This window comes from Argopecten irradians, chromosome 15 (assembly GCF_041381155.1).
Source record: "Argopecten irradians isolate NY chromosome 15, Ai_NY, whole genome shotgun sequence".
NCBI classification, from domain to species: Eukaryota; Metazoa; Mollusca; class Bivalvia; order Pectinida; family Pectinidae; genus Argopecten; species Argopecten irradians.
Genome location: NC_091148.1, coordinates 18,889,885 through 18,906,028, shown reverse-complemented (window position 1 = coordinate 18,906,028; position 16,144 = coordinate 18,889,885). Strand labels below are relative to the sequence as shown.

Below are 16,144 nucleotides of genomic sequence, written 5' to 3'. Positions count from 1 at the left end.
ATTATTTTGGTTGTAGGTTGAAGAGAGGGATTACTATTCTGTCAGCACCATACATAAAATATCCAACAGATACAAAGAAAGCATGAATTGGACATCGGTGGAGGTCGAGTTTGACAGATTTGACGCATACACTTATTTCTCCATACATTTTGTTGCCAATACTTATTTGGCCAAGTTAGCAGTAGATGATGTCCAAATATCACCAGGCCGATGTGCAGGTACAGAACAAGTAGAAATCGTTTAAAATAAACCAACTACACTACCTGAACAAAAGTACTTTGACATTTCATATTTTGCTATATTTCATGTATTTTAACTTTTTTCCTGATCTATTGACGGATTTCAACCAAATACTTTTAGAGAAATTTTTTTACTAACAGCTCATGTTATTTTCATAATTTTTACTTTATGTAATTCTTTTCATTAATTTAGCTCACCTGGCCTGAAGGGCCGGTGAGCTTATATCATGGCGCGGCGTTCGTCGTCAGTCCGTCCGTCGTCCGTCCCTAAACATTTCCTTTAAATCGCTACTAGTCATAGAGTTCTGCATGGAATGTAACCAAATTTGCCAGAAACATCCTTGGGGGAATAGGAACAGAGTTTGTATAAATTTTGGCTCTGACCCCCAGGGATGAGGAGGGGCGGGGGCCAATAAGGGAAATACAGGTAAATTCTTTAAATCGCTACTTGTCTTAGAGTTCTGCATGGAATGTAACCAAATTTGGCCAGAAACAACCTTGGAGGGATGGGAACGGAGGTTGTATAAATTTTAGGTCTGACCCCCAGGGATCAGGAGGGGCGGGGGCCCCAATGAGGGAAATAGAGGTAAATCCTTTAAATCGCTACTTGTCATAGAATTCTGCATGGAATGTAACCAAATTTGGCCAGAAACATCCTTGGGGTAAGGGGAACAGAGTTTGTATAAATTTTGACTCTGACCGCCCGGGGGCAGGAGGGGCGGGGACCAATAGGGGAAATAGGGGTAAACCCTTTAAATCGCTACTAATTATAGTTATGCATGGGATGTAACCAAATTTGGCCAGAAACATCCTTGGAGGAAGGGGAACAGAGTTTGTATAAATTTTGGCTCTGACCCCCAGGAGGCAGGAGGGGCGGGGGTCCAATAAGGGAAATAGAGGTAAATCCTTTAAATCGCTACTTGTCTTAGAGTTCTGCATGGAATGTAACCAAATTTGGCCAGAAACAATCTTGGAGGGATGGGAACAGAGGTTGTATAAATTTTGGGTCTGACCCCCAGGGATCAGGAGGGGCGGGGGCCCAATAAAGGGAAATAGAGGTAAATCCTTTAAATCGCTACTTGTCATAGAGTTCTGCATGGAATGTAACCAAATTTGGCAAGAAACATCCTTGGGGGAAGGGGAACAGAGTTTGTATACATTTTGGCTCGGACCCTCTGGAGCAGAAAGAATGGGTCCCAATAGGGGAAATTAGAGGTAAATCTTAAATTCCTTCAGAAAAGAAAAAATGAACCTGTAACCAGAACATTACTTGGCATTACAATAGCCAGGTGAGCGATACATAAAAGACCTTGCCTTATCAGCAAGTAAATATTTTTTTCACAACCATCTTGGTAAGAACAGTGAAGGAAATGACGTCAAAATGTTGAAGATTGGCGCTAAAATAGTGATGTTTTAAAAATCAAATAATTTCAAAATCATGATATATCATGATCTCAAATATTATGAGTTAAAATGCAGATAATGTTCTATAAGTATGCCAAATGTGGTCAAAATTCACCTATAGATGAAATGAGAAAAAATCAAAGAAAAAAACCAATGAAATTTATGAAATATAGTAAAAATATGAGGTGTCCAAATACTTTTGTCCAGGTATTGTATGTTTTGCGTGAGATTATATTTCGGTTTATGGGTGATTCACATTCGCCACAAAATTATGGAATTATAAAAAAAGTTGCCGTGATACTTCGTTGGTTTATAGTGATCTTGTCCATCTTAAAAAAAAAATCTGTCGCTACGAAATTTGTCACTCAGATAAAGAAAGAAGATAGACAACTTCATTGGTCAATTAATCATGGGAATTTTTAGCTCGCCTATTCGAAGAATAGGGGGAGCTAATGTTGTCACCCCGGCGTCGGCTTCGGCGTCGGCGTCGGCGTCGGCGTCGGCGTCAGCGTTGGCGTCCCATTTCACGTTAAAGTTTTGAGCAAGTTTCTGTTTTGTCAATTGTTTAAGCTTAAGTCATCATAAATGTTTATGATTTTATTTTCCTAATGTTTATGGATGCTGAACATGATAATACAACCAATTTGGGGCCCTTTAGGGGTTTTTTGAGTCTGTTAATTTGTCATATTTCCATGTTTAAATAGTAAATACTTGAACATCAACTTCTTCTGAATAGGCGAGCTTTGCTGTTCTCCAACAGCTCTTGTTGTATTCATTAACACGTACGTTCTTTAAAAGAAATTATATGGGCAAGATTATGAGATTATTACGTTTGTCTTCGCAAACCGGATACGTCATTTCATTGTAATGTTGGCCGGTGTCTTCTCTTGATTTCAGGTATACAATATTACGTCATCAATATGTGCACAAGTGTTACGTTGTTGTCTCTGTCATAATATATTACAATAACATGACGTATTAAAACAATACAACCCAAACGAGGATAATATGAATATACATAATTTGCGTATTTGCTATATGTTTGTTCTCAAAAGTCTCATATCAAACTTTTGAAAATCCTTCTCACCATCAATATCTATTCCGTATTTGCATATTACAGAATTACATAGTTTTTTGCCCTTGCTGGTTGGTATCTATTGTGACATTGAGCGTAACGTCACACATTTCAGAAAAAAAACTACGTGGATTGCGCTCCCAAAATAATGACGTAATAATAGATACCTGCCCAGAAGGGAGTTAACTCTATGATATACAAATACGGAATATCAAACAATGTTGTGCTCTTTTTGCGATACAGCGGACAACCTTGACTTCATGTAATTAGAATATGCGTTATCTTGCAGCTAATGGCTCCACAACATATTCTCCTTCCCGGGGAACATCAACCACGTGGTATCGACCAAACGTAACACAATGGACACAACCTCCGGCGACATGGTCACCACCCTTCACCACAACCAGCAAACCAGAACCATCAGGTGAACCTGAACCATCAAGTGAACCTGAACCAACAAGTGAACCGGAACCATCAAGTGAACCTGAACCTACAAGTGAATCGGAACCTACAAGTGAACCGGAACCAACAAGTGAACCTGAACCGGAACCAGAGCCTACAACCACATATTCGCCACCAACAAGTGAACCGGAACCAGAGCCAACAACCAAATATTCGACACCAACAAGTGAACCGGAACCAGAGCCTACAACCACATATTCGACACGAACAAGTAAACCGGAACCAGAGACCCAAACGGTTGGTCACACCTACGTTACAACCACATATTCCACACCAACAAGTAAACCGGAGCCAGAGACCCAAACCACAACGGTTGGTCACACCTATGCTACAACCACTATAGGTTACAACACCACCACCGATAGACCAAGTAAGTGTAAACATGACTACCTCCATGAACAACAGTAAAGGTATCATTGCTTCAAAAACAGCAGAGACACAAAAAAGTGTTAAGTTTTCGTCGACCATTGAACCTAAAATGTTGTATTTAATTGCCCCAGGTTTGAGAGCTTCTTTTTATCATACTTTCGTTATTGTAAATGGTCGTAAATAGGGTTTTTGAGTTGCCAAAAACAGGGGCTTTTAAAGAAATTCACTAAACAACCACCCGAAAGTATATAATATCTGTACAAGAGTAATCATTGTTTGTTCGGATTGAAGCACATAATTGAGATGATTATACAGTGTCCGTACTTATCTCCAAATGTAACATTATCAAATGTTTACTGTTCTGTTGGTCATTAAAATATTTGTAGATTATGATCAAGAAATGTTTCAAATTTAGTTGAATGCAGGTATGGAATAATTGTAATCGTGTAATTGTTATAGTTAGTAATAAATAACGTTCAAAATTACTCATGAAAAGTACACGACAGTAGTCAGAGGGCTATTTTGATTACTTGTAATCGAGCAAAGGACATTTACTTTGGGATTATAATAATAAACATGTTGATAACTTTTCAATGACATTATATTTATAATGGAAAATAAATTTGGCAACCAGTATACATAGTTTAAAAAGTGAAAATTTTTTCTCTGCTTTCGTTCATAAACGGAAGATAAATGGAAAAGTGTCTTATGATCTCTACATAATATTAAATCTGTTTGATGGACAGTAAGATTAAAAGAAATAAAGATACTAGTTTGATTGCTGTATATACCGTTACAATTTTTTAAGAGTTTTCAAAGGAGATATGTGTACATTATACTAAAAGAAATCTGCCTTAGCGACCACCTCTGTATAAAGATTTGCTAAGACCATTTTTAAGGACACGATTAACGGCAATTTCCCTGAATACCTCGTTGGTTGTAGTAGATGTCTACTTCTAATGTACATATATCGTTTTATATTGGTGAAAGTTACATACATTACACATTATGTTTAAACTTTTTTTTAATAGTTCATTACTAAATTATGAAAATTTATGCCTGTTTCTTTTGGTAAGTTTATTCATATTTTGTTATATGTTTATTTAGGTATTGAGCAAGTTGAAATGGATGATGATGGACTCGTGACGGTGATATATAACGGGATTAAATACTATGTGTGTTCCTGGATCTACTCTCCAGTTCCCGATAATCTTTGCCGAGCAATGGGCTATGAGTATGTTTCTTAACACGTAAACCACCTCACTGTCGCGTGCAATATGAAAGTATTGCAAATGATGAAGCATTAGTCACCGGATGGTGGGACTAATCGACAGTGAATTGTACTTAACCCATGTTGTTTTGATAACTCGAAACTCCTGTAAATTTCACACATTTCAAGGGCGGTTAGATGCCACAATAATTGATTGATGTGAAAATATATCAAGCATCAGTAAGTCACTGGGATATTGTGTATGGAATACAGATCATAATTGTATTATCACATGTTTATATTATTGGACGATAATAGAAGGACACAAAAGGCATTAACACTGTCTGAGCCAACATGCGAATGTGGGTTAATGTTGCGTTCCATTTCATTGCTAATTACTATATTAGTTATATGTTGTAATACATTGTTATACAGTGCTCACAGTGACGTATTCCGATGACTTTACAGTGTTAAAGAGTTGTGCGGTCTACTGGCTATCGCTGACAGGCGTTTATTTGTAAATTTTGGAGATTTTGTTACTTTCATACCCTTCAATTGTTAAGGTAATATAAAATAAACATCCAAAGATCAGACAATTGGAAATATGAAGCGACAAACAGCAAGTTTCAATGATAATTTTCCTGTCTTACTCTGTCAGTGCATTCTCATCATCACAGTTTGGGTCGGGCGTCATTGCAACGTCAGATTGGATTGTCAACACAGCTTTTCACTATATCAAAATATCGTTATAATGATTTTCAAACATCTTTTTGATTATGTTTTGTCTGATTGCCTGCATACAGTTGTATGTGCATCAAATTTTTGTTCGTTTTTATGCCACTTTCGTATCATAGAGTTTCACTTTCGAGACTTGAACGTTAACACATGGTCTATAAATCGCCCTAGAGTACCCCGTTACTCAAACGCAATATATTTGAAACATATATAAGTGTACAGGTAAATAAATATAGGTGAATCAGGAAAAGTGCTGTACATTTTTTCGACAATGCAAATCCATGTCAAAATTGTTATTCAAAGTGGTAGACAATTATTTGGTAAAATGCCGCTTAAGGATGTATTTCTCTGAAAAGTCAAAATTTTCCTGTATTAAACTTTTTTTCTCATATTGATTTTTAGAAAAAGGAGTTCATACCATAGAAGTAAATTGGGAAAAAACAACATATGTCCGTGTGCTCGTTTTTTGCGCTTTTGTCACCCAAAGATACCTAGTTGACAATATATTTGATTTTATGGGAATTTTGCCGTTTTGATCATATATACCATAGATTAAAGCCATAACTTCCCAATAAAGTGTTTGATAAGTATGAATGTTTGCAGTATGTATTTTCTAGTATAGTCCTCTTTAAAACTATACTAGTTATGATTCTTACGACACATATTTTTTCTCAGAATAGCGACATATGCTACCATTATCCCATGATTATAAGCTAAAATTTGTATGATTTTCGGCCCCTTTTGCCATCTAACCCTTTATAGAAAAAGTTCTGGTATTAAACCTTTTTAGAAAAAGTTCTGGTATTAAACTTTTGTAAATGTTTTGCATATTAACAGGGAAATTAACAGAAAAATGGGGGGTCCATGTGCTTACTAGTTCGTCCCATTTAAACATTTATTACTCATTATATTAGAGTAAAAAAGAAAAGTACTCAAATAACCATGAAAAATAAAGTGACAAAGGATTATCATTTCACACATTAGTGCTCCAGGGGCCTGAGGGGCGGGGCCAAAAAGGGTCAATTTGGCTATTTCCAAATAAATGAATTATTCTCTGTACTAAACATGGAATAGCACCCATAATGCATTGGTAGCATCCTTATAGGATGGGGATTGTACAAATGATGGGGCTGACCCCCTGGGGGCCTGAGGGGTGGGGTCAAAAGGGGTCACTTTGGCTATTTCTATGTAAACGACTTCTTCTCTGAAATTGAGCATTGGAGATCACTCATAATGCAATGGAAGCATCCTTATAGAGTGGGGATTCAAAATTGTACAAATGATGGGTCTGACCCCCCAGGGGCCTGAGGGGCGGGTCAAAAGGGGTCAATTTGGCTATTTCTATATAAACAATTTCTTCTCTGCAACTGAGTCTGAAAGATCACTAAAAATGCAATGGTAGTATTCTTATAGAGTGTGGATTCAAAATTGTACAAATGATGGGTCTGACCCCCCAGGGGCCTGAGGGGCGGGTCAAAAGGGGTCAATTTGGCTATTTCCATATAAACAACTTCTCTGAAACTAAGTATGGGATAGCACCAATAATGCAATGGTTACATCCTTTTAGGATGGGAACTCAAAATTATATAAATGACTGAATGACCCCTCGGGGGCCTGAGGGATGGGGCCAAAAGGGGTCAATTTGGCATTTTCCATATAAATGACTTCTTCTCTGAATCTAAGCATGGGATAGCACTCATAATGCAATGGTAACATCCTTATACGATGGGGACTCAAAATTGTATAAATGATGGGGCTGATCCTCTGGGACCTTAGGAGTGGGACCAAAAAGGTTAATTAGGCTACTATTTTCGTATAAATGTCTTCCTCTTTGAAACTTTGTATTGGATAGCATATTGTTATGGTATTTATAGCATGATTATATGGTTGGGATTCAAAATTAAACAAATTGTGGTGTCAATTTATCTTTTACTAAATTACAGAACTACTAAAAAAATAACCAGGTGAGCGATACAAGCCCTTTGGGCCTCTTGTTTAAAATTCTCGTATTAAAAAACTACTACATGTAAGAATAGAAATTATATTTTTTGATAAAATTTGCAACTGATAACTTGCTACCGATGTTGATAAATTGCATTGAAAAATCTCATAACTTCTTTGATTTATGTCGAAATAGACTTTAACGGGACAGAAACCTCAGAGGATTACATCCTTAATATCTGCTTTAAAAACATTCATATCACTATACAAACATTATGAAAAATTTGTATAACACGTTTCTATAGTTATCAGGTATTATGAACAAAATTTATTTGCATCAGAAAATACAATACCGGGGTGCTCTTATCATATTTTTTGTCCGGGTGTTAATGTAGTCGCACGCGACAGTCATATGAACACGTAAGAAAATGTCCATATATAGAAGTCTAAAAATGGTATCCGTTTGTAAAATCGGCCGGAATTGTCAGGGAGATCATTTAACACTGCTTTATCAAATAACATGTAGCTATTTTCGGTAAATGGAAGTTAAAAAGCAACTTTAACTCACATGCTTGGTCGCTCTGGCGGCTCTTAAGCCCAAAATAGACATATAGCATTTGTTTGTAAACGACAAACAAACTAAGGAATATTTTTCTTTTAACCTTTTGTCGCTGGAAATCATAAATGTATATGATAAAATGTTGTTTTAATGACATCGTGTCAATCATTGTTCCAGTTTCGGAAGACAGGACCAATCTTCGTACAGCCCTTATACGGATGGTGTTTATGTGTACTGCAACACCGACAAACTGGAAGACTGTGACGTTTATCCATATGGCTCTTGTAGCTCTAAAGTAATCCTAGCCTGTGGTATGTTATCTCCTCGTCTCTAAGAGACTATGTAAAAAGTTTCGTTGTTCTTCGCGTTGTTCAGGGGTTGACTTCAATATCTTAATTAATGGCGTATTCAATACATATTGCTTTAATACATAAGATTGAACTTAGTTCTTATGATTCAATTTTGTGAAATGTATTGAGGTATTTGTTTTGTTATAATCAAGTTATTTTTTTCAGCTTATCAGGTCTCAGTGTCATCAATGTTTCATAATTTTAAGAAGTTTCTTAATTTCTTCATACATATACACATAATTATGGCAATGTATTCATGGGTTTAATTTGAGAAAGTAGGCCTATAAAGTACATATACACATGACAGGGACATTTTTTAATTTGTAGAATATTCACTTTAGTTAAATGATTAAATATCGAGTTCTAGATTATTCACTGGAGTAAGTATATACATGAATTTATACTTTCAGGTCATAATTCGGTTAACTGTGATTTCAATACGACTGATATGTGTGGATACGATGCAAGCGGTGACTGGCAATCCTATTCAGGTTTGTGTTCAATTATTCCTTTATTACTCCATAGTTCAGATTTATCGATCTTTCGGGTTTATATTGATTGTGATTTCATAAATTCGTGGGCAAACCTGACGTTGTTAGCTCTGGAAAACATGATGTTATGCTCATAACGTAACAATCAATACAAGGACAGATAACTCTGTAATATACAACTACAGGATAGGTACATCCTGACAAATTATATTTATAAAAGAAACAAACAATATGATGGACATCTTTAAAAAAATCTTTTTGCACTTTAATTATCAGTCTGTAAAAACGTTAAGATGAAGGAGACATTCAAAGAACGATAAATACTATAAGTGTTCATGAGGTAAAAGCATTTAAATTAAATCAAGGATTTGGTTCAATGTTATTCCGAAATTGTATGCAAAAACTATTCCTATACCAAATACATGTATATTTGACTATTTTTTATTACGGAATGTTAATTAAATCAATAGGTTATCAATGGGCCTCCCTATAACCATGATCTTCGTTTATCTTATTAATATTTCTAAATATAGCGATGGGAATCCTGCTGATTTTCATTGGTTATATAATTCTGGGCTTGCACTACATAGATAAAATTGTTCTTTCTGTATATTACAGAGTTGTCTGATCTTGGATTAAATTTTTGTTCAACGAAAATAACATCTTTGCACTACACACACCCACCATCACCCTTATTATGTTGTCAATCAATTTTCTATAAAATAGCTTAATCTTTTGATTGAGCAACTAACAATAACAATAAAAAGGTCAGGGGTTACCTGCCCGAACATGTGGTTTTCTCCAAGTACTGCGGTTTCCTCCCATTTTAAGACTCCTTGCACGCTTATATATACACCCAATCCATTGAAAGGGATTTTTTAAAATTATATAACTTGTTTTGCAATAAATGTAAAAAAAAAAAATTATATATATATGTAAAATCAAGTTTTATTCATTTTAATGACAATAATGTAATCCAACTTTCTTTCGCGTGCGATTTATTTTTCTCTGTGAACTTACATCTACATTATTAATTCTGACAGGAATGTCCAGTCATTTTTTTCAATGTTTTTCTTCGCGAAAATGTTTTCCAATGAAAATCGCGAAATTAAATAAGTAGCCGCAAAAGAAAATTGGTTTACAAATAGGTGTTTTAAATCTAAACTTCTATTTAAACAGTATATAATCTTCATAAAAACTACTTTGTCTGAAACAAGAGGCCCATTGGCCTAAACGGTCACCTTAGTTCGTAAACAGAATGATATAAAGATATACAAACACTGTATGTTGGCACATCAGGCTCTCGAAGTCAGTCAATGATTATATCAATTTGACCCTTTAATCTATATGAAGATAATTTGATTCCATAACATTTCATTTCCTGTGACTATAGTGAGCAATTGATACTCACAAATGTGATTTCACTATATAAACTTAAGTAAAATTGACCCCTCCTCAGGGGAAAATCCACGGCCACAAATATTGAAGAGGACCTTAAGACCTTTCAATCTATGAAGAGTTCTTGATTCCATTATTTCTCCGAATTTAGACGAAAGTTTGAAAGTTTCGTCATTTCGGCTTCTTTTGACCTGACTCCACTGGTCTCTGAGGGTCAGCCAGTGACCAATATGGATATAATGTTAAAGTGCTATCTAAGGCTAATAATTCTAACCAAGTTTGACTCATTTCCTTGCACAAATAGTACCCATAAATGTATTTTCCCTGTAAGTAAATATGACCCTCTTCCTAGGGGAAAATCCGAGACCCCAGGGTCATAACTTCACATTTGGTGTAGAGGGCCTTGAGACCTTTGAGGAACTCTTTGAAGAGTATTTGATTCCATCACATCTGCATGTTGAGAGCATTGTTTTAATGTTTAGACATTTCGGTCTATTTTGGGCCTGCCCCTCTGACCTCTGGCGGCCAGCCAGTTCCTATATGGATATGTTTAGAAATACTTCTACCCAAGAAAATGAACTTCACAATTTTTGTAGAGGGCCTTGACTTCGTCTCAGGTGACCCTAACAAACTTTTGAAAACTTAAGCAATAAATAATTAAGAAATGATCATTCATTATCTGTTAATTTTAGTTATAATTCGACTGGACGAAAAATCTAACCATATAAATATCAATAATACGGATGGAAGAAGGGTGAAAACTAAAAATTTAGCAACATTAGGAATAATTCAATGAATGTTATTGATTTCAAATAAACTTGAAATTAAAAAGGACTGTTTACTTACTAAGGCATTATTTTACACTGTATGATGTTTTCGTTTTAGGAGCCGCGGTGATATTTATGTCGCAAGAAGGGAATACCTCCTCTTTATATTCACCTCCATTTACCAGACAAGGGTGGAGCAGCATCCGGTTCCATTACACACTAAACGACAGAATGTCTGGGGTTCTCGGATTGGCTGTAGGATCGGACATCTTGTGGATGTCGGACCCTCATCTCTTCGGAGATTGGAAATCTGTTTGTGTACCATTACCGCCAATCAATGATACGTTTGTTGAGTTCATGTTCACGGCAGGAACTTACAACTACAATAATTACGGTCCCCTTGTGCAGCTGCACGATGTGTCGGTCACAGATGACAAGTGCCCGGGTAAGGTCTCATAAAGCCATTTTTCAGTGTACATTTTGCGATAAACCACTTTAAATTATAAATAATGCAATAACGTTTGACCCGCTAATATGTATCCAGATCTAGGATTGTTAGAACACATTAAAAGTGGATATATTATCATTTCAGTATGTAACAACATATCATGATTATGATAAATTTAAGTATTTGCTTAGCCAATAAAAAATACCTTTTGGATGCAAGATGCATAGTTAATCGGAAAAACTTTCAATGTACGATGCGCCATACGAATGTAATTTAAATTGTGGTGGCATACATGTAGCTTTACTTGTTAGAGTCATACAATCATTACTGAATATACATGCATGTATATCATTCATTTCACAGGCGTATTTCCGGAGAGCCCTTGTGACTTTGACACAGACCCTCAGTGCCCCTACGAAGTTGCAGAACCTCCGTGTCTGTGGGAGCCGATCACTGCGTCAAGGGTTAAGCCATTCGAATGGCGAATAGGATTAGGCACCAGGGGTAAGAAAGTCGCCTTCTCGTATGGCATCTAGTAGAACTCCTGGATCATTTTTTTTAATTCCAAAAAGTGACTCTTGAGTTTGAAGCACATGCCAATTTATCGTATGTTTTGACCCCTTCAGTTATCTGAGAACTTTTTATTTGACTCTTGACTCTGCGAAAAGTCAAGGGTGAACTGGATGCCCAATCTGATTGAAATACAGATTCTTATAACCACTCCGTTAAATAAAGGATCTGACAATATCCCATAGGGGGTCACGTCCAGATGACCTTTATACCACGTAGTCTTCATATCAGATACATTTTCTACACTTGTCACATCAATTGAAAATGATATTTCGTCCCAGTATACATATACAATTAGCTTTGTGGTGCTCTTTGGGCGAGATGACTACGTAAATCAAAATAAGTCTGACAGCTTTTTCAAACTATTTCGTCCCCAGAAATTCACTGTCAAAATTTTGCAAGTAGCAATTTGATTGGCCATTTCCAAAGGTCACCTGGACATGACCCCTAATGGGATTTTCTCAGATCCTCTTATCAAACGTAGTGATAATAAGGATCTGTATTTTAATCAGATTGACTGGATGCCCTATTACTTATGAGTTAGTGCAAGCCATCACATTTTCGCCTTTAATCATGTTTTTGCTTTTTGATTGGGTAATTGAAAAACACAGAAACATAAGCGCCACAAACAGGGATTAAACACAGGTACACAAGAAGTAAAAAAGTCAATTACGAAATTGAATAACCGTGACTAATTCGCTAAGCGTGTCAGTGAAATCACAAAATAAAACAACTTATACAATAATCAACTTTAGTGAGACTCGCGAAATTCCGCGTATATACCTGCTCAAGAAAATAGACCAGATTTTCATTGAGGAGTTAGAAATAATTTACAAAATACCTCACTGCGTACCAATATCAGCATATCACAAGTTGAACTTTGATGACTTCCTAGAAAACAATGTGGAACTATCTGGGCCTTGTAAGAATATAAACAAAACCTAAAGGACAGTTACCGGATTACACAGCACCTGTTGTATTAAAATAAGGAAAGAGCTATGTAGAAGATTTTGCAAACAAACTCCACAGAAATTTACTTAAAGAATTCAAATATGCATTGGTATGAGGATCCTCAGTAAAACATATCAGCCACAGAAAGTGGGCAAGGATCCAAATTTTGTACATTGCTTTATATCAATGAGATCTAGGATGGATTTGCCCAGACACATCATTGATAAATTCACCTAATTATTAACAATATAGGCAACTGTAAATGACTATTATCAGGATGTTTAAACTGCTGTGCAGGCGACACATCCACTTCCGTAGAATTCTTGTTTTTTGATAGATTAGCCATTATAACCTAAGATAGCCTTAATATTTATTTTAGGTAATGGATTATATGCTGATGCTTCATTCGGAGAAGAGAACGATATGACCCAGTTTTCTCTTGGACCCGGAAACTTCACTGCCGGCCAGTCGCTTCGTTTCAGCCTTATGATTCAAGATGGACATTACCATGGTACCATCATGAGAAGGAATAGTTCATTAATGGTATATAGTTCGTTCACTTTTACTAGTCTATGTAATGTGTTGTGTGATTGCCAAAACAAACCCATGCATTTATTCATTCATTCATTCAGTTATCCATCCATCCATCCATCCATCCATCCATGTATCTATTCATCCATCCATCCATCCGTTTATTCATCCGTCCATCCATCCATCCATTTATTCATTCATTCATCCATCCATCCATCCACCCATTCATTCATCCATCCATCCATCCATCCATCCATTATCTCCATCCATCCATCATCCATCCATCCATCCATCCATCATCATCCATCATTCATCAATCCATCATCATCCATTCATTCATCATTCATTCATTCATTCATTCATTCATTTATTCATTCATTCATCCATCATCCATCTATTTATTAACTCATTCATCCATCCATTAATTAATTAATTAGTTCATCATCCATCCATCCATCAGTCTTTTTATTCATTCATTCATCCATCAATTTGTTCATTAATCAATTAATTAATTCATTAATCAATTAATTAATTCATTCATTCATTCATTCATTCATTCATTCATCTCTAACCGATGAGTTAAAAACTTAAGTAAAATGAAATATAGATTACCCATAAAATTGTCTATTGTAAACAGACGAGCCATTCAAAAGTTTATTTCATAGTCACGATCCATTAAAATAAGTCATCATGTGCTTTTTTAAATTCAGGTCTACCAGTCACAACAAGAGATCTTTTTTACGGATGACGCTTCTTGGCAATGGCGTAATATATGTATACCCATCACTTCAACAGAACAGGACGCCTATTTGCATTTTGTAGCTCAACATGGCGATGGGTACGGTATGGACATAAAGATAGACGATATTCGGACCGGGGATGACAAATGCCCACGTAAGAACTGCATTCATTGTTATCTGTGCCATATAACCTGTACAGTCTGTACTCATAATCTGTACCTAGCTGTGGAAAGGCTTCTGTATATCTTTCGGTGTGCATTAACGTAGAGCTTAGACTAGATCTGATGTGATGTGAACATATTTGCCAAAATATCTACATTTTGCCACTGTGACTCCCATTAGTCTTATGATACTCGTGATCTGCATTATGAGCCAATAAATGCAGCTAGACTTTGTGAAGTAATATCTAAATAAATGAATGTGAGTCTTGTTTACTGACACCATGTTAGTCCGCGCGGGAAAATTGACATTATAGTTGAATGAACCATTTTGGTTATGAAACTTATGAAAAACTCTTTAAAATGTCTGGATAATTGAAAGTAAACTGAAAAAGCCATTGAAAACATTGAAATTTTGTTATCTTTTCAATTTTTTATAGGGACTATTTTTTATCACATTGAACCTGGCTGTTGAGGTTTAATGGCTGAAACGGGAAATTCAAATGTTCACTCGCATCTAAATTATGTTTTACTTTGAACTCGAGAGTAAAATGTAAATATAACAAAGGATTGTTAGATTGCATTTATTGGAAATATAAATGCAATCTGTGTGGCAGATAAATATTCATAGCGCCCTAACAGGCGCTATTCTATTTATCTGCCACCTAGAATGCATTTATATCTCCAATACACGCAATCTAACAATCCTTTAATTGTTAAATGAAAAAATGCATTATGCATATAGAGTGTCAAATTGTACCTCTGATCCTTCTAAAATGATGATGGAGGTGCCTTATCTTCAGTTAATACCATAAAATAAATTTCCATTTATACATGTATGATAATAATTATCCCAATGCCAAATGTATATATGCTACATGTATATAAATGCTAATGAATAATTTGGAAATTAATTTAGTAGGCTTAGTTAAAATATTTATTTTAATGTTTCTTGTATCAATACGAATCTTGTTTGAATTGAAACGTAGAATCAATTGCATCATGGACGTGTTCGTTTGCTTCCCGTACCCCATCCAGCCTAAATCCCCCGTCCCCCATTTCTTAATATCTAACCTGAATATTATAGCTTCGCGAAATGATACATTTCAGTTTGTTCTGGCAAAGTTTCATAGTTTTTTCTTTTCTTTTATTAGCCGATGGAATAATTACATTTTGAATTGAAAACATGAAGTTTTGTGTGATTTTTTGTTTCGCTTTCATTGTTTGTCACTAGCATATTCTTTGGGGTATTTTATTCTGCCAATAGTCAGATGACCTGTAAGGCCAATGGAACTCTTGTTTGTTTCTGTAATGTGTTATCGAATGTGTCTTTGACATACCAAAGCGGTACGCAAATATTGAAGTACAAATGGATATTTTTTGGTATGTAGTCAACTACAACTGGCTTCTTTCAATACAATTGATGTTTTCTTTCAGATGAAGCATCGTGTACTTTCGACGCGGGCAGCCTTTGTCCATATAAAGAGGAATCCAAGTCTGCGTTTCAATGGCGACAGTCATATTATTGTGGACCATTTAGAGACTATTCTGACTCCTATGGAGGTAAATGAAGTAATCAAGAGCAATGTATCATTATAATAAACTACATAACTATATGTACCTCGTATAACCAGTTACTTTCATGGTGGCCTAGTGGTTAAGATGTACCTACATAAGCCAACCACTTCCGAGTCGTGATTTTAGAATCCCATGCTGGGCAAGTACTGACTGTAGGTTGGTGGTTTT

At 35.7% G+C, this 16,144-nt stretch overlaps 1 protein-coding gene across 4 annotated transcripts in view; it reads left to right on the top strand.

The window, feature by feature from the left end:
• LOC138309095 (uncharacterized) overlaps window positions 1-16,144 on the top strand; it is a 206,746-nt gene that overhangs the window by 156,159 nt on the left and 34,443 nt on the right. For all 4 annotated transcript variants that reach the window (XM_069250234.1, XM_069250232.1, XM_069250235.1 and 1 more), the window contains 10 exons: window positions 17-218; window positions 3,008-3,550; window positions 4,657-4,783; window positions 8,172-8,305; window positions 8,755-8,835; window positions 11,119-11,445; window positions 11,812-11,952; window positions 13,349-13,512; window positions 14,211-14,394; window positions 15,836-15,961. In XM_069250234.1, coding sequence (XP_069106335.1) covers window positions 17-218; window positions 3,008-3,550; window positions 4,657-4,783; window positions 8,172-8,305; window positions 8,755-8,835; window positions 11,119-11,445; window positions 11,812-11,952; window positions 13,349-13,512; window positions 14,211-14,394; window positions 15,836-15,961 — 2,029 coding nt within the window. The remainder of the gene's footprint in view (window positions 1-16; window positions 219-3,007; window positions 3,551-4,656; window positions 4,784-8,171; window positions 8,306-8,754; window positions 8,836-11,118; window positions 11,446-11,811; window positions 11,953-13,348; window positions 13,513-14,210; window positions 14,395-15,835; window positions 15,962-16,144) is intronic.